The sequence below is a fragment of the Heloderma suspectum genome, chromosome 2 (genome assembly GCF_057233095.1).
Source record: "Heloderma suspectum isolate Gila_16-S chromosome 2, 16-S_ref, whole genome shotgun sequence".
In the NCBI taxonomy this organism is placed as follows: Eukaryota; Metazoa; Chordata; class Lepidosauria; order Squamata; family Helodermatidae; genus Heloderma; species Heloderma suspectum.
This window is the reverse complement of record NC_139459.1, coordinates 400931730-400950435: the sequence shown is the minus strand read 5'-3', so window position 1 is coordinate 400950435 and position 18706 is coordinate 400931730. Positions and strand designations below refer to the sequence as shown.

At 48.3% G+C, this 18706-nt stretch overlaps 1 protein-coding gene across 1 annotated transcript; it reads left to right on the top strand.

Annotated features, from left to right (window-relative positions):
* The first annotated feature begins 11944 nt into the window (after positions 1-11944).
* LOC146356636 (uncharacterized) lies at positions 11945-18257 on the top strand. The gene is made up of 3 exons (XM_084830230.1): positions 11945-13471; positions 13775-16606; positions 18162-18257. The coding sequence occupies exons 1-3, from the start codon at positions 11945-11947 to the stop codon at positions 18255-18257; spliced, it is 4455 nt and encodes a 1484-aa protein (XP_084686356.1).
* The last annotated feature ends 449 nt before the right edge of the window (positions 18258-18706 follow it).

Below are 18706 nucleotides of genomic sequence, written 5' to 3'. Positions count from 1 at the left end.
CTTACCTGGTCCCGCAGCTTTTTCGGGGGGAGGAGGCGCTCTGTTACTCCCCCTGAAATTCTTGGCAGGTGGGGAGGCACCCCGCCCCTCCCCACCGAAATTCTGGTCAGGGGGGAGGCACCCCATCCCTCCCCGCTGAAATTCTGGCCGGGGGGGAGCGCCCCATCTCCCCGGCCGCGAAAGAAAAAAATAAAGTTAAAAAAACAAAAAACGTGATAGGCTACGTAAATATTTACATAGCCTATCATGGCTAGATTTTCAAAGGCAGCCGTGATAGGCTATGTAAATCTTTTCGTAGCCTATCACGGCTGACTTTGAAAAAAAAAAGTGTGTACATTATTTGCGTTGCCCTTATTTTCACCGTAGTCTACATAAATCTTTACATAGACTACCTGTGCCCAAATAAAGAATGCAAATGGTTGCGTACGCACTTTTTTTTTTCAAAGTCAGCCATGATAGTCTATGTAAAGACTTACGTAGCCTATCACATTTGACTATGAAAATCTAGCCATGATAGGCTATGTAAATCTTTACGTAGCCTATCACATTTGTTTGTTTTTTACTACGGTTGGAAGGCCGGCCACCGCTGCCGCACCGCCGCCGCACCGCCGCCGCACTGCCGCCGTACCGCCGCCGGGACCTGCCGCTGCGAGGGACATTTGCACGAGGTAAGTCCCATCCTGGGCGGGTGGGGGTGGAGAATTTCCCCACCAATTTCAGGGGGCCAAATGCGTTGGCATTCGGCCTCCCGGAGATTCGTGGAGAAATTCTCCGACATCCCTATGTCACCCCGCAGAAGCATATTCTGTTCTTGTAAAAACCCCTTTCAGGTTCATCCTCTGCCACTCTACTTCGGTGACCCCTTTTCAAAGACCTTGTCAATTTCTATCATCTACTTCTGCGCTTCCCAGGTGAAGGGGGTTGACACTGACAGAAGGCGGCTCTGGGTCATCTTCTGTGCTGCTGCGGCCATTTTGGCATGGCTTCGTTTTGCCATCACGGCAAAGAGCATTTCAATAGGGATGTTAGAGAATTCAGCCAGAGATCTCAGGGAGGCCTAATTCCAGTGAATTCAGCCCCCTGGAATCCATGGCGGAACGGGGCAACCCGCCCCACCACCCTGCGAAAGCCCCACGAAACGGAGCCTATCTCGCTTAGGGACGTACAAAAGTCACTTACCTTTTCGAAGGGTGACATTCGTGTGGGGGGGGAGGTGCTCCGTCCCTCCCCCCAAAATTCTGCCCAGAGGGGGAGGTGCTCCGTCCCTCCCCCCGAAATTCTGGCCGGCCGGCTTCGCTCCGCAGGGATTCTGCGGAGCCGCCAGTGGGCTCTGCCAGCGGCTGGACATTCAGCCGCTTGCTAGCAGGGATGCAAATGGCGGTGGCTGTAGCCGCCGCCGTTTGCATCCCTGCAGTCAGCCGTGATAGGCTACGTAAACATAGCCTATCACGGTGTTTTTTAAAAATCTAGCCATGATAGGCTACATAAATCTTTACGTAGGGTATCACGTTACTTTTGTTTGTTTGTTTAACTGGAAATGGTGGTGGCGGCGTCCGGTCAGAAGACCGGCCGCCGCCGCCACACCGCCACCTCCGCACCACCGTTGCAGCCGCCACACCGCCGCCGCACCACTGCCAGAGCCGCAGCCACCAGGAAGATCTGCCCAAGGTAAGTCCTGTCCCGGGGGGGCAGGGGGGAAGACCATTCCGCCACCAATTTCGGGGGGCCGAATGCACTGGCATTCGGCCTACCCGAGGTTCGTGGTGAAATTCTCTGACATCCCTAACCTGGCTACGGCTATGGCAGTGGCTACAGTGGCAGCAGCGGCTATGGCAGTGGTGATGGCAGTGCGGCAGCAGCTCCAGTGGCTCCAGATGCTGCTGGGCTGCAGCTGGAAATGCCACGCCGGCTGCCATTTGCATCCCTGCCAAGCCATGATAGGCTATGAAAGTATCTATGTAGCCTATCACGGCTCAATGTAGGGATGCAAGTGGCGTACCCGCCACCATTTGTGTCCGTGTCTTTAGCCGTGATAGGCTACGCATATATTTACATAGCCTATTATGGCAAAAGGCAGCGACGCACATGGTGTTTGCCATGATTGTTGTTGTTGTTGTTGTTGTTGTTGTTGTTCAGTCATTCAGTTGTGTCAGTTACTACTGGGAAAACCATAGCTTTGATTAGATGGACCTTTGTCAGCAAGGTGATGTTTCTCTCTCTGCTTCTTACTATGCTGTCTAGGTTTGCCATAGCTTTCCTCCCAAGGAGCAAGCGTCTTTTAATTTCATGGCTACAGTCACCATCTGCAGTGATCTTGGAGCCCAAGAAAGTAAAATCTGTCACAGCTTCCATTTCCCCTTCCCTATGCCAGGAAGTGATGGGGCCAGATGCCATGATCTTCATTTTTTTAATGTTGAGTTTCAAACCAGCTTTTGCACTCTCCTCTTTCACCCTCAACAAGAGGCTCTTGAGATCCTCTTCGCTTTCTGCCATTAGGGTGGTATCGTCTGCATATCGGAGGTTGTTGATAATTCTCCCAGCAAACTTAATTCTGACCTGTGAGTCATCCAACTCGGCGTTTCTCATGATGTACTCTGCATATAAATTAAATAAGCAGGACAACAATATACAGCCTTGTCGTACTCTTTTCCCAATTTGGAACCAATCAGTTGTTCCATGTCTGGTTCTTACTGTTGCTTCTTGTCCCTCGTACAGGTTTCTCAGGAGACAGGTAAGGTGGTCTGGTACTTCCATTTCTTTAAGAATTTGCCACAGTTTGTGGTGATCCACACAATGAAAGGCTTTAGCATAGTCAATGAAGCAGGGATAAACGTTTATCTGGAATTCTCTTGCTTTCTCCACGATTCAGCAAATGTTGGCGATTTGATCTCTATTTCCTATGCATCTTCGGAACCCAGCTTGTACTTCTGGTAGTTCTTGGTTCACATACTGCTGAAACCCAGCTTGCTGGCATGTGAAATGAGCGCAATTGTGCGGTAGTTTGAGCACTCTTTGGCGTTGCCCTTCTTTGGAATTGGAATGTAAACTGACATTTCCAGTCTTATGGCCACTGTTGAGTGTTCCAAATTTGTGGGCATATTGAGTGCAGCACTCTAACAGCATCATCTTTTAGGATTTTAAATAGCTCAGCTGGAATACCATCATTTCTGCTAGCTTTGTTGTTAGTAAAGCTTCCTAAGGCCCACTTGACTTCATTCTCGAGGATGTCCGGCTCAAGTTCAGTGACCTCACTATCATGGCTATGAGGGACATTCAGATCTTTCCTGTATAGTTCTTCTGTGTATTCTTTCCACCTCTTCTTAATCTCATCTGCTTCTGTTAGGTCCCTGCCTTCTTTGTCCTTTATCATGCCCGTCTTTGCACAAAACGTTCCCTTGATATCACCAATTTTCTTGAAGAGATCTAGGGATGGCGGACAATTTCTCCACGAATCTTCAGGAGGCCGAGTGCCGACGCATTCGGCCCCCCGAAAGTGTTGGGGAAATTCTCCGCCGGCCCCCCGCCCCTCCCGGGATGGGACTTACCTTCGGCGAATGTCCCTCCCGGCGGCAGGTCCCGGCGGCGTTTCGGCGGCATTTTGGCAAGGGCGGTGGCAGCTGCTGGTCTCCCAACTGGCTGCCGCCGCCGCCATTATAAAATAAACAAGTAGAGTTAAAAAAAAACACACACACCCGTGATAGGCTACGTGATGATTTGCGTAGCCTATCACGGCTAGATTTCCAAAATCAGTCATGATAGGCTACGCAAATCGTCACGTAGCCTATCATGGGTGACTTTGGAAAAAAAAAAGCACGTACGCAAATGGTGGCGCCCATGGTGCCCCGCCATTTGTGTTCCTTAGTTTGACACATCTAGTCTACGTAAATCTTTACGTAGACTACGGCGAAAAGAAGGGCAACGCAAATAGCTAGTCCAGTAGCTGAGGAAGGAAGGGAAGCGAAAAGCAAGGGAGAAAGGGGAAGTTATGCCCAACCGAATGCAGATTTCCAGAGAATAGCGAGGAGAGACAAGAAGGCCTTCTTAAATGAACAATGCAAAGAAATTGAGGAAAACAATAGTTACGCTCCATTGGACCACATTTTGTCAGAACTTTCCGCCATGACCTGTCTATCTTGGGTGGCCCTGCACGGCATAGCTTATGGCTTCACTGAGTTACGCAACCCCCTTTGCCACAACAAGGCAGTGATCCATGAAGGGGTATAAATACTTATGTAGCCTCTCATGGCTTGACAACCACGCAAATGGCAGCCAGCATAGTGTCCGCCATTTGTGGCCACAGCAGCCTGGCTGCAGCCGGAATTCTGGTTGCGTCCGGCCCCAGCCGTCAGCTCCGCAGAGTTGCTGCAGAGCAGAACCTGCTGGGGAGGATTCCGCGGGGAGGGACGGAGCGCTTCCCCCCACCGCCGATGCCCCGGAACGGATTGGTGAGTGGGATTGTTACATCCCTACATGGAAGTCCTGAGAACCTCCAAAAGGCCAGATTTCCAGGCAACGGACATCTCTTCTCCAGGAAACTCAGAGTGAGCAACCTCATGCCACAACTCAGGTGTGTGTGTGTGTGTGGGGGGGTTACTTCTGAGAGCACAATTTCAAATGGCACTTTTTTCTCTGAGATTTGTGCCATTTTCAAAGATGAGCACATGACTGAGAATTTGCAAACGTTTGGGGAGAATATTTCCTACAGCTTGCACTCACGTTTGAGTTTGCAAAAATGGGTGTGCTCAACTGTTTTGTGAACACCAAGAGAATTCTTGTAAGAGATGTGTTGCTGTTTTTTGGAAAGCTTTGTGTTGAGAAAAAACAATCAGAGCTGCCTCTCTCCAGACATATCAACTGCTGCCTTAGGGATGCTCTCCCCTTTCCTGCCTCCTTGCATGCACAGGCTGTGGTGGGGAGCAGGATCTGGTGAATTTTTGGAGAGTGAACCTTGGCTGTGGGAGGCAGGGCAAAGCACAACCATTGCGATCAACTCTGAGAAGCCCTGCAATCTACTGGGAGATCATGATCGATATTGGGCCCACCCGTGATCGAACACGTGTATTCACTTGATGCAGGGCTAAGTCAGGGCTGCTTGGCCTCACTATTCTCCTGTTTGAACAAACCACATTTTGTGTTCCATACATTGCAACAAAATTCCATTATACAATTGTATTCAACAGAGAGAGCATGTGTGTGATTTTAAGTGCAGGAGGAGTGTGTCAGCTGCTGGTGGTGCTGATCCCTGCTCCATCCTCTGCCTGCCCCCACTGCAGTCCAACTTCCAAGGTGACTTTTTGCACCATATTTAGAGCTGCCGTTTCAAATCTTTCACAGAACATGCCTCGGTGAATCTTTGCCCTCTTCCCCACAGGCTGCCTTCTCCTCTGGAACCACCCACCTTCTCGAGTGGAAATGGTCCCTTCCTTGCAGGGAACACAGTCATAGCAGCAAGCTGGCTTTCCTTCCTGGACTACCTTCATGAATCCTGGGTGACAGCTTTCCACACACCTGGAATGAGGCAGGGGCTAAGCAGAAAAACAAGGACTATCAAGGGAAATCTCTCAGGTGAATTTATCAGTGAAGACACAGAATTGGAAAGCACTGAAGAGGGCCTCTAGCCCACGTTTAACCTGAATCAGTGGAGGGACGGAATTGCAAAGGTTCCAAAAGGTCCTCTAGCCCAGGTGGATGGGCCCGCACCAGTAGGGATGGCATGGGCAGCCAACCAGGTCCCAGAACCCACCAATCCCCCCCATTCATGCCCCTGAACCCAGCTGACCGAAACCCCCATGCCGCGCAAGAAGCTGGGACTCACGGCAGCAGGAGTCTCCATGCTGCCCCATTTTAGTGCAAAATGGGTGCTCTGCATTTTTTGTACATCTACTGTTGTGCACAATGGTTGCCATAAAGGGTCATTGCAGCCATTTTAGAGGCCTCTACTATGGTTGAAATGGGCCTTAACTGCCACCGTTGTTTGCTGCAGTAGATCTATGGAAATTCAGAGCCCCCATCTCACGCTAAAATGGGGCTCACATGGAGACTGGGTCAGCAGCAAAGAGAATGGATGCCCTGCACTGCTGCCCCCAACAGTGTTGGGGGTGTTCTGGTGTTCCAGAACCAATAATAGTGTTATTTTAACTGTGATGGCAAAAGGAATTTTGCAAAGGACTGCCCTTCACCAAGCAACACAAACACCAAACAACAAGTCTGTTTCCTGTCTCCTAGCTGAGAAGAGCAGAGGAAGCTGCACCAGCTGGTCTAGGGCCTATACAAGCAAGCAAGCTCCCAGAGAGTGAGCAATCAGGGAGAGCAAACAGGAGTTAGGAAGGGGAAGCCAAGGGGGAGGTCCCTAACTGTTTGGTTTTTTTAATATCTTTTTCTTGTAACACACACTTCCATACCAGTGGAACTCTGTTGTTAACCTCCAGTATATAGAGGACAAAGCACAGGCTATCCCAGTACAATCAGAGAGCTAGAAACATAAAGGGAATAGAGACTATGGAAGGAAAAGACTCTCCAGTGGTGGTGACATTTGAGTTCTGTGTAATATTTGTTTTCTGATGTGAGATCAACATGGCCTACATGTCCAACAAGTGCAAGTTGTTCACACTGCTGGAAGAAAAAGTAAGAGCAGCAAGTGTCAACCCTCAAGGAAATAAGAGAAGACGAAGAGTTCTTAGACAGAATGGTGGAACTAGAGCAGCAAAGTGAAGTACAGGAGTGAGAAGAGCAACAGCAAGCTGAGGCAGAGGAGGAAAATGCTGAGGCAAGGAAAAATGAAGTACACGATACACCTTGGACAAGGTAACACTTAGGAACAGAAGAACTAGAAGGAACTGTGCACCAATGGAAGTAGTAGAACTATGGAGCCATTTTCAGGTACTTGAGGATGAGACTGGAGGACAGCCTGCAGAGGAAGTATTACAGGGGACCCCTCATGAGAGTGAGCAAGAGGCTGAAGGTCAAGCAGAGGCAATGAAACCAAGGCCTACAACAACAAGAAAAGAAGAGTAGTAGTTGTGGGAGACTCCTTGCTGTGTGGGATCGAAACCCAAGTATGTTGCGAAGACCCATGGACTCACCAGGTATGCTGTCTCCCAGAAGGATGAATTAGAGACTTGACTGAAGGATTGCCTACACTCATAAAGCCCACTGACATTTATTCCTTTCTTCTCATCCATGTGGGAACAAATTATACCACCAAGGGGAGCTACGAAGAAATCACATTGGACTTTGAAGCTTTGGGCAGGAAACTCAAGAACTTTGGGGCCCAGAGAGTTTTCTCATCCATCCTTCCAGTAGTTGGAAGTCGGATAGAAAGGGAAAGAAAAATACTCTGGGTGAATGACAGGCTATGAAGGTGGTGTCGATGTGAGAGATTTGGATTCTGGGACCATGGGCTATACTTCCTGGAAGATGGACTTTTGGCAAGGGATGGGTTGCACCTCACAAGGGCTGGGAAGAATATGTTCAGCCACAACATGAAGAACTTCATCAGGAGGGCTTCAAAGTGAATACTGCAGGGGAGGGAGATTAAAGTTGGGGGAAACAATGGATGAAGGCTCATGCACCGCAACGGAGAGAACAGCTCTAATAGAACCCAATAATAGTCTTCAGAAACATGTAGGCAGAAAGCAAGACTATAAAGCACATGGTCTTCAATGTCTATATACTAATGCCCAGAGTAGGGGTGGACGAAAGGCACTTACCTTTCGTCGAAGCTTGTTCGCGGTGGGGGGGAGGCGCTTCGCTGCTCCCCCCGCGAAGTTCAGGCCGGGGGGGAGGCTTCCTGCCTCGCCCCAGCCGAAATTCAGGCCGGGGGGAGGCTTCCCACCTCGCCCGGCCGTGAACTCGAAAGTTAAAAAAAAAAAAAACGCCCCCGTGATAGGCTACGTGACGATTAACGTAGCCTATCACAGCTGACTTTGCAAATCTAGCCATGATAGGCTACGTTAATCGTCACGTAGCCTATCACGGGGGCGTTTTTTTTTTCTTTTATTGGAATGGCGGCTGCGGCAGCCAGTCGAAAGATCGGCTGCCACTCCTGCCCCGCTCGAACACCCGCCGAACCGCCGGCCGGACCCACCGCCGGGAGGGACATTCGGTGAAGGTAAGTCCCGTCCTGGGGGGGGGGGGTGCAGGGGGCGGTGTGTGTGTGGAGGATTTCTCCCCGAAACTTGTTCGGGGGGCCGAACACGTTGGCGCTCGGCCCCCCGAAGTTTCGGGGAGAAATTCTCTGCCATCCCTAGCTCAGAGTATGGGAAACAAACAGAACAAACTTGAACTCTTAATATGGGTGGGTGGGGGGATGATTTGATAGGTGTAACAAAACTTGGTGGGCTGACTCCCATGACTGGAATACAGAAATCAAAGGATACAACTTGTTCCAAAAGAACAGGAGGAACAGACAGGGAGATAGAGTTGCATTATATGTTAAAAATAAATATATTTGCAAAGAAATACAGGATGATGAGCTGGGTAGCCCCATCAAGAATGCCTGGATTAAAATTAGGGGTGTATGAAACCCCACTTACCTGGCTCTGCTGGGGTCTGCAGGTGGGGGGAGGCGATCTGTTCCTCCCCCCCAGAATCCTGCCTGACCAGCTCTGCTCTGCAGCCAGTCCATGGAGCTGCCGGACGGGCTGATCTGCAGCTGAGCCTCCACCCACTGCTGGGCTGCTGTGGACGCAAATGGCATTCTGCATAGGGGATGCCATTTGTGTCCCTAGGCTAGCCGATGATAGCCACCACATCCGCCACCAAGTAGGACCGTCCCGGGGGGATGTTGCAATCAGACAACAGTGGTGAGTACATTCTGCACCATACCCCGGCATTCCTGGAAGAACAGGGCATATGCATAGGAAGGTGTGGTTTACACTCCTGAGTAGAATGGCACCACTGAAAGGAAGCTGAGATATCTCTCCTGGGGATATCAAGGTGCATGCTGACAGATTCAGACCTACCAGATTGATGATGGGGAGATGATATCATGACAGCAACTTATCTTCAGAACAAGTTGCCAGACAAGGGCACCGCACAGACACCATTTCAGCTATGGCACAATAAAGCCTCAAACATGGAACACATCTGAGTCTTTGGCAGCAAGGCCTATGCCTGTGTACCAGAGCAAAAGAGACTGAAGTTAGATGTCAGTGCAGAAGAGACTGTGTTAATTGGCTATGCTCCAGGAACCAAAGGGTATAGAGTGAGGAAATTGAAAGCAGGTGAAGTCAGTACAAGGCACATGATTTATTTTGATGAGCAAAATAGAGCTGACGAGAGAGGAACTGTATTAGACAGCTCAGAGAAGCCTGTGGATGGATACAAGTCTCTCACTAGTGCACTGGGGTACAGAAATGGGGCAACGGAACCCTCACTATCAGAAACAAATCCTGAACCAGATACGGAGCAGGAAGATGAGATAGATGATGCAAGAGGTGAACCAGAGGCTAAGGTCAGTACAGCTGAAGAAGGGGATGTCGATTAGGGATGTCCGAGAATTCCGCCACCAACTCCACTGAGGCCGGATTCTTTTGAATCTGGCCTCTGGAGTCCGTGGGAGAATGTACCTCCACCTCCCGCTGGACCCACACAGAGATCCTCCTCACTGGCCAGCTCAGTATAGCAAGCGATACAGCTGCCATTGCTGTGCCGTATCGCTGAGCACTCACTGCAGGAAGGGATCTGGATGCAAATCGCACTGGCTACGCCATTTGCGGCCATAAAGGTCTTAGATTAAGCTAAATGCAGCCATAAATGCCCCTTCATGGATCACTGCCTTGTTGTGGCGAAGGGGCTTGCATAACTCAGTGAAGCCATAAGCTATGCCGTGCAGGGCCACCCAAGATGGACAGGTCATGGCAGAGGGTTCTGACAAAATGTGGTCCACTGGAGAAGGAAATGGCAACCCACTCCAGTATTCTTGCCAAGAAAACCCCATGGAACGTATCACAAGGCTAAAAGAGATGATGCCGGAAGATGAGCCCCTCAGGTCGGAAGGTGTCCAATATGCTACTGGGGAAGAGCAGAGGGTATTTCCAAGTAGCGCCAGAAAGAGTGAAGCGGCTGGGCCAAACCCGAAAGGACACTCAGCTGTGGATGTGTCTGGCGGTGAAAAGAAAATCCGATGCTATAAAGAACAATATTGTTTAGGAACCTGGAATGTCAGATCAATGAATCAAGGTAAGCTGGAGGTGGTCAAACATGAGATGGCAAGATTGAACATCGACATCTTGGGAATCAGTGAACTAAAATGGACAGGCATGGGCAAATTTAATTCAGGTGACCATCATATCTACTATTGTGGGCAAGAATCCCTTAGAAGAAATGGAGTAGCACTCATAGTCAACAAAAGGGTGGGAAAAGCAGTACTGGGGTACAATCTTAAAAATGATAGAATGATCTCAGTACGAATCCAAGGCAAACCATTCAACATCACAGTAATTCAAGTCTATGCCCCAACCACTGATGCCGAAGAAGCTGAGGTTGATCGGTTCTATGAAGTCCTACAACACCTTCTAGAACTAACACCAAAAAAAGATGTCCTCTTCATCATAGGGGATTGGAATGCTAAAGTAGGAAGTCAGGAAATCACCGGGATAACAGGCAGGCATGGCCTTGGTGTACAAAATGAAGCAGGACAAAAGCTAATAGAGTTTTGCCAAGAGAACATGCTGATCATAGCAAACACTCTTTTCCAATGTAGTAGCCATATTTAAGGCCAGACTGAGGGGTCTTATATTTCTGCAACGTTAGTATAGTTTAGCAACAGATCAGCAATGAAGAAACTGCCCTTTGTCAGCAAGCTTGATTGCACAACCTAGTCATGCCTGTAACATTTTGCTTACTGCAGGCTGTAACCATGTCTTAAGATAGAACATCCTGTGGCCCACTTCCTGTACTGTAAACAACTGTGCTAACTGCAAAACCACGAAAGAGGGGACGGGAGAAAGGGTCGCATGTATGTCATCATTACTATAAAAGAAATGTGTAACCATAGTTCAGGGCTTCTGGCTCTTTGGAAATGATTCCAGCCTTAAGCCTGCGCGTTAAATAAAGAAACTCTCATTTTCCTTCACTCCGTGGTCTCTCTGACTTTGATTTCTGCTACATAAATGGTGCCGTGACTCGGATGTGGCAGCTCTAAGCCAGACAGGTGGCACTTGCCTGCTCTTCTTCGCCGCACCAGGAGGGAGACCTCGGCGCACATTTTCCCTTCTTGGCGCCACCGACCTTTTTGTCGGGTGAACGGGAGACCGCTTGCGCTGGGATCTCCTGAACGGCTGTGAGCATCAAGGGAACCCCTGCGAGCGGAGAAAGGAATTTGAGCCCTGCCTGTATCGCAGCTGAAATTGCGTTGAAACCCACATTGGAAGCCTTCAGGAAAAAGGCAAGTATATGAGAAAAGAGGGCCCCGCCTTTAGGGAGAAAGGCCACTGGGCAGAAAAAAAGAGGGCCCCGCCTTATGAAAAAGGTCAGTGTTGGTGGTATACGTATACAAAAGAACCTACTCCTTGCGAGTAGAAGGGGGGCCTGATCACACCCCCGAGTGGGCGCCAGTACCCAGCACGCCAGTACTCAAGTACTCAGTAGGAAGCTGGGGAAGCCGTTTTTCGCTCTGGTACAAAGTGGGAAAAGTGGGTGGCAGGGACATATGGATGTAGTGGAGAGAATGATGACTGTGTGAGTGGCTACTGCGGTTTCTGAAGCATACCGTTGACCGTCCGGGTGCCCAGGCCAGTAGCAAAGTGCGTGGTGTATAAAATCCTCTTGTGTCGGCCAGTGAGACCCCTTACTCACTGACCAATCCCTATTCCCTAATTGTGTCTGTTTTCAATTTAAGAGGGAAGATATGGGTGGAGGGGGAAGCAAACCTTGCACCCCCTTGGGATGTATGTTAAAGAATTTTAAGAAGGGTTTCAGTGGAGATTATGGTGACCCCCCCATGACTCCACAACGGTTGCGAACCTTGTGTGAAGTAGAGTGGCCGTCTTTTGGTGTGGGATGGCCCACTGAAGGCTCTTTAGATCTTAGCTCAATTAGTCGTGTATATGCCATTGTGGTAGGGGAGCCTGGGCATCCAGACCAATTTCCCTACATTGACTCATGGGATTCTGTGGTCCGCACCTCTCCCCCCTGGCTTAAGAAATGCTTAGAAACCCAGGCCAAAATTTTAGTGCTTAGAAAGGAAAAGATAGCCAATAAAATGCAACCAGTGTTAGACGCCCCAAATGAAGACTTAACAGAGCTAACGGCGTTGCCACCCGCCTATGCCCCACTCCCACCGCGGGCCCATGTCACCGTGAGGCCGCCGCGTCAAAACACAGGAGTTCCTGAGCCTATGTCGTCTCCCCGGCCTCCCCGCAGAAACCGTACCATAGCCCCACGTTTCGATTTGGAACTGTCACCATCGGCTTCAAGCCTAGCAGGCAATAATTCGCCGCTTTCAACTACTGCCCCCAACTCCCCCATGATGCCTGCAGAGACGTCTATTTCTGTAGGGTCTGGAGGTTCTCTTTTATCGCCTCAAACAGCGTTAAGTAAGGAAACTGAAGAACTGGAAAGTTTAAGGAATTGGGCTGCAGATTTAGTAAAATCAGCAAATGCCCTTAAGAAAAGATGTTTGTTCCAACAAAGTGACGAAGAGAGCTCACCTACTGTTCGTCAGTCGGAAAACGAAGCTCAACTTTTATTTCCCCTGAGGCAAGTAACCCAGATGGTGCATAACCCGGACCCAGAGGCAGAGGCGCATTATATTCCAGTTCAAGCTTATACCTATGCGCCTTTTACAACCTCAGACTTATTAAATTGGAAAACCCATTATGCCTCCTATACTACAAAACCTCATGAGTTAGTAGAGCTATGCTCTAGTATTATGGCCTCGCATATGCCCAATTGGCAAGATTGCCAACAGCTTCTATTGACATTATTCACCACAGAAGAAAGGCGACGAATCCATCAACAGGTAGAGCGTATCGCCTTAGAAAGGGCTCCTGAAAACCATGTAAACCCCCAAGGATGGATGAGAGAAAGAGTGCCCTTAGAGAATCCCCATTGGGATCCAAATACCCCTGCGGGATTAGAGCGTCTTACCCAGTATCAAACCCTGCTGTTGCAGGCTATGAGGGCGGGTATGAAGAAGTCTATAAATATGACCAAAGTCTCCGAAGTGCTGCAAGGCGCAACCGAAGCCCCTGGAGAGTATTTAGAACGCCTCTTAGATGCATATCGCCAGTATACCCCCCTCGACCCCGAAGCCCCAGAAAACCTGAAGGTAGTCAACATGGCTTTCGTAGCCCAAAGTTACAAGGACATCCGGAAAAAGCTTCAAAAGTTGACTGGGTTTGCAGGAAAAAAATTGACAGAACTCTTAGAAGTTGCTCAGAAAGTGTATGTGAATCGAGACCAAGAAGAAAAGAAAGAGAAAGAGAAGAGAATGGTTAAAAAGGCAGAACTACTAGCTGCAGCACTAGTAGGGCCACAAACTGGAGAAAGAGGCAGGGGAAGAGGCAGAGGGCAAAGAGGACGTGGAAGAGGAAGAAGAGAACTTTTGAGGAGAAATCAGTGTGCACAGTGTGGAAAAGATGGACATTGGTGGCGTGAGTGTCAAGGTGGACCATCAATGTACCAAGAAGGGAATCAAGGAGAATACCAAGGGCGAGCAGGGGGGCAGCCAAGCTGGCAGCCTAATAACTGGCAGAGGCAAGGAGAGTCCACAGAGAGATATGAGATGAATCCTTTCACGGGGATGGCCGTGACAGAAAGTCTCGAATAGGACAGACCGGGCCCCCTTCATCTTGGCCCCGGGGAGCCCTTGGTCACCGCCACTGTTGGGGGCCGAAATATTAATTTTATGATAGACACCGGAGCGGCCTCCTCTGTAATAACCTACCCAGTGGCACCCCTCACCCATCAAAAGGTACGAGTAGTAGGGGCGACTGGAGTAGTAGAGGAAAGGCATTTGTTACAACAAAGGACTTGTCAGCTTGGGAGCCATATAGTAAAGCATCAGTTTTTATATCTGCCCGAGTGTCCAATGCCATTATTAGGACGAGATTTGTTATCAAAATTAAGGGCCCAAATATCCTTTGAAGAAGACGGAACAGCGACTGTAGCCTTTCGGCAGCCTCAGAAGGGCAAGCTTTTGACACTCACTTATCCGCAAGAGGAAGAGTGGAGACTACATTGGACCATGCCAGTTCTTGATGAAGAGCCATGGCAAGCCTTTCAGGTGCCTGGAGTATGGGCGGAAGATAACCCTCCAGGAATGGCCAGATGTGTGCCTCCAGTTGTAGTTGAGTTAAAACCAGGAGCAATACCAGTACATGTGCGACAGTATCCACTGCCACGCCAGGCGATACTAGGAATACAGAAGCACCTAGATCGTCTACTAAAATATGGGATACTCCGAGAATGTCAGTCACCGTGGAATACACCCCTTCTGCCAGTGAAGAAGCCCGGCACTGAAGAATACCGTCCAGTGCAAGACCTGAGGATGGTCAACCAAGCAACCGTGACAATACATCCAGTCGTCCCAAATCCCTATGTCTTGCTAGGATTAATTCCATCCGAAGCTACTCATTTTACTATTTTAGACCTGAAAGATGCTTTCTTCTGCATCCGACTGGCCCCCACAAGTCAAGCTATCTTTGCATTTCAGTGGGAAGATCAACTGACAGGGAGAAAAACCCAATTAACTTGGTGTCGTTTACCACAAGGTTTTAAAAACTCCCCTACGTTGTTTGGGACTGCCCTAAGTCAAGACCTTCAAAATTTCCATTCGGAACCGGGAAAAAGAGTTCTGTTGCAGTACGTAGATGATTTGCTTCTTGCAGCATCATCGGAACTTGAGTGTTGGCAAGGGACACGAGAATTGTTACACCTTTTGTGGGAACGGGGATACAAAGTGTCCCGGAAAAAGGCGCAGCTATGTAAAACCCAGGTGCGATATCTAGGGTTTATAGTGTCTCAACATCAGCGAGAATTGGGCCCCGAACGAAAAGAGACTGTGTGTGCCTTGCCTGAGCCGGCCACTAGAAAACAAGTGCGAGAGTTTCTGGGGGCCGCTGGATTCTGTAGAATTTGGATTCCTAACTTCGCTGTCATGTGCAAGCCCTTGTATGAAGCTACTAAAGGCCCCGAGACGGCACCGTTTCAGTGGGAAGAGTCCCAGAAAAAAGCTTTCAAAAATATTAAAACAGCACTACTCCAAGCGCCAGCTCTAGGACTGCCTGATGTGACTAAGCCTTTTCTACTGTATGTGCACGAGCGAGACAATGTAGCTGTAGGAGTACTAACACAGCAGCTAGGCTCCTGGCAGCGACCTGTTGCATATTTATCTAAGCAATTAGACCCGGTCGCAAAAGGCTGGCCAGCATGTTTAAAGGCCATTGCAGCAACAGCCCTCTTAGTCCAAGAAGCAGATAAATTATCAATGGGACAAAAATTAACTGTTCGAGTTCCACATGCAGTACTCACTCTGATGGAATACAAGGGGAATTATTGGTTCACCAATGAGCGCATGACCAAATACCAAGCCATGCTCTGTGAGAACCCGCGTATCAAGTTAGAAGTGTCATCCAACTTAAATCCAGCTACGTTACTACCAATAGCGCCAGGAAGTCAGCCCGAACACGACTGCATCAAAACTATGGATGAAGTTTACTCCAGCCATCCAGACTTGCGTGATAGTCCTTGGCCACACCCAGATGTCACTTATTTTACCGATGGAAGCAGTTTTGTCCAAAATGGAAAAAGGTATGCCGGCTATGCAATAGTAACAAACGACAAAGTCATTGAGGCCAATCCCTTGCCTGTAGGAACCTCAGCCCAAAGAGCAGAATTAATTGCTCTTATTCGAGCTCTCACATTAGCCGCTAGACTTACCGTCAATATTTACACGGACTCCAAGTATGCCTTCACTACCCTCCACGCCCATGGAGCATTGTATCGTGAAAAAGGATTAATAAATTCAGTTGGCCAAGGTCTCAAAAACGTTGCAGAAATATCTGCTTTATTAGATGCTGTATGGCACCCTAAACAAGTAGCGGTAATGCATTGCCGCGGACATCAAAAAGGGACCAGCGATGTAGCAAAAGGAAATAGATGGGCAGATCAAGTAGCGAAACAGGCTGCCCTCCAAAAGGGACAAAATATAGAAAGAGAAGAAGTAACAGTCATAGCAACTCCGCTGTTCCAAGTCAACTTGGCGGATATGTGTCCAGCATATACTCCAGAAGAAGATCAGATGGCTGTTAATTCCCTCCAAGCTAAAAAAACAGCCAAAAAGTGGTGGGAGTTGCCAGATGGACGAATCTATGTACCTCATCGGCTCGCTTGGAGTATTGTACAAATGGCACACAAAGCTACTCATCTAGGAAAAACTGCCCTGGCAGCCTTGCTACAGAAGCAAGTTTACATCAATGGCATGCACGGCCTTGCCAATTCAGCGTCTGCGCGATGTGTAGAATGTTCCAAAAATAATCCAAGACAAGGAAAAGGGCCTCCACCAGGAATTCAGCAATATGGTTCTCTCCCTTTTGAAGCCCTAGTGGTCGATTTCACCGACATGCCCAAAGCAGGACATTATCGCCACTTATTAGTTTTTGTATGTACTTATACCAAATGGGTAGAAGCCTATCCCACCCGGACTGAAAAAGCTAGAGAAGTTATAAGGGCCTTAATGAGGGACATTATCCCTAGACATGGCCTACCTCTATTCATTGGATCTGATAATGGTCCTGCTTTTATTGACAAAATATTACAAGAAATTAACTCGTTACTTGGCATTCAATGGAAACTCCATTGTGCTTACCGTCCGCAAAGTTCTGGACAAGTAGAGAGGATGAATCGAACCCTTAAGACCCACTTAGCCAAGTTATGTCAAGAAACTAAGAGAAAATGGACAGAAATGTTGCCCTTAGCTCTGTTTAGAATTCGCTGTACCCCTCACAAAATTACTGGTTTGTCCCCTTTTGAGTTAATGTACGGCAGGCCTCCTCAAATATTAGTTGGGTTAAGAGGAGACCTACAAGAACTAGCGAATGTCAGTCTAAGGCAAGAAATTCAAGCACTGGGCAAAGTTCTCCAGGATCAACGCCGGTTTGTCTTGGAGAACCGACCCCCAATTCCCATTACAGAAATTCATCCCTTCCAACCAGGGGACGAGGTGTGGATCAAAGAATGGAGAGATGACCCTCTGATTCCCAAATGGAAAGGACCAAATACTGTTATACTTTCCACCCCTACAGCTGTAAAAGTAGCTGGAATTAAGCCCTGGATACACTGGACGCGAGTCAAGAGGGCAAGGGAGGGGGAATGGACTATAAACAGGAATCCTGAAAATCCTTTAAAGATCACTTTGAAAAAACAGTAAGAAGATTCAGACTAGACCCTACTGTGGACACACCGGGAGACTGTCCACCCAGCGTACGGTCAGATCTGCAACTGGAGAATTGAAAAAGGGGACTAGGCCTTACTGCAGCTAACCAGGGAATTAGCTGTCCAGCGTACGGTCAGATCCCAAGAAGATCAAGTATGGGTGCTGCTAAGCTAGTAATATTAGTAGTAGTAAATTATGTTTCTCTAACAGCATGTAAAAAAGGGGGACCTGGTGTAGATAAAAAAGAGGTTCTAGAAAGTGATGTCCCAAATTTCTTGCCTGATATAAAAGAGAAAAAGAAATTCCCACAAGGCGGTGTCTTTAAAGAAGAAGGTCTGCCCCAAAAATTAGCTGAAAACTATTGGCTACACTTAGCTAACATCACTGGAATCACCCACTTCTGCCTCCCAAAGAACCTACCCACCAGTAAGCTCATTAGCACATGTCTAATACCTGTCTGTAGACAACCTGATAAAATAGAAATTAGGGGTTATACTACAGATTTGTCTTATTCTCATAATCCTTCATGGGGTACTGTCTCAAAAACTCTACCCCCTGCAGAGTTCTATTTAAACACCCCTATTGTCGCCGCTACAAATGCTACGTGTGCACGAATGATTAATTGTAAAAAAAGATGTAAAATTGTCCCTGGTCCATCCATAAATTGCAAAACAGTTCAGGATATTCCCTTTAATTTTGCACATGTACTTTTACCTGATGGATGGTTTTGGACCTGTGGTTCCCGTACGTGGTCATTTATTCCAGCCAACTTGTCCGACAGCCAACCATGTTGCCTCAGTCGCCTAGCCCCTTTTCTTCCCCCGTGGCCGATAAAGAAAGCCCATCACCGACAACGTCGAGCTTTAAAGCTGACTGAAGATTGTAATAGCCATTTGCGACTTTACTCCGATTCAGAAAAGCTGGCATTAGCAGTATCATTAGTTGGGATTGGGGGGCTAGCCTTAGAAAATGGTCTAGAGGTTAACCGGTTAGCCTGTGCCATGGCAAAAAGTATAAACGCCACCTCACAAGCTCTGTCCTTGCTCAATAAAGAATTCCATGACCTAAGAGGTGCCGTGCTAGAAAACAGGGCTGGTATAGATTACCTCTACCTCCTTCATCATTTGTGAAACCCATCAGAACCTCTGTTGTTTCAATTTATCTGACAATAGCAATGCTATAGATAAACAAATCAACAGACTGCACCAAATTGTGGCCGATATCACAATAGGGAAAAATGATTGGCTTGATTGGCTGACCTCTTGGATTCCAAATCTTAATTGGCTCAAGGCGGCATTTGTTCTAATTCTGCCTGTAGTGTTAATG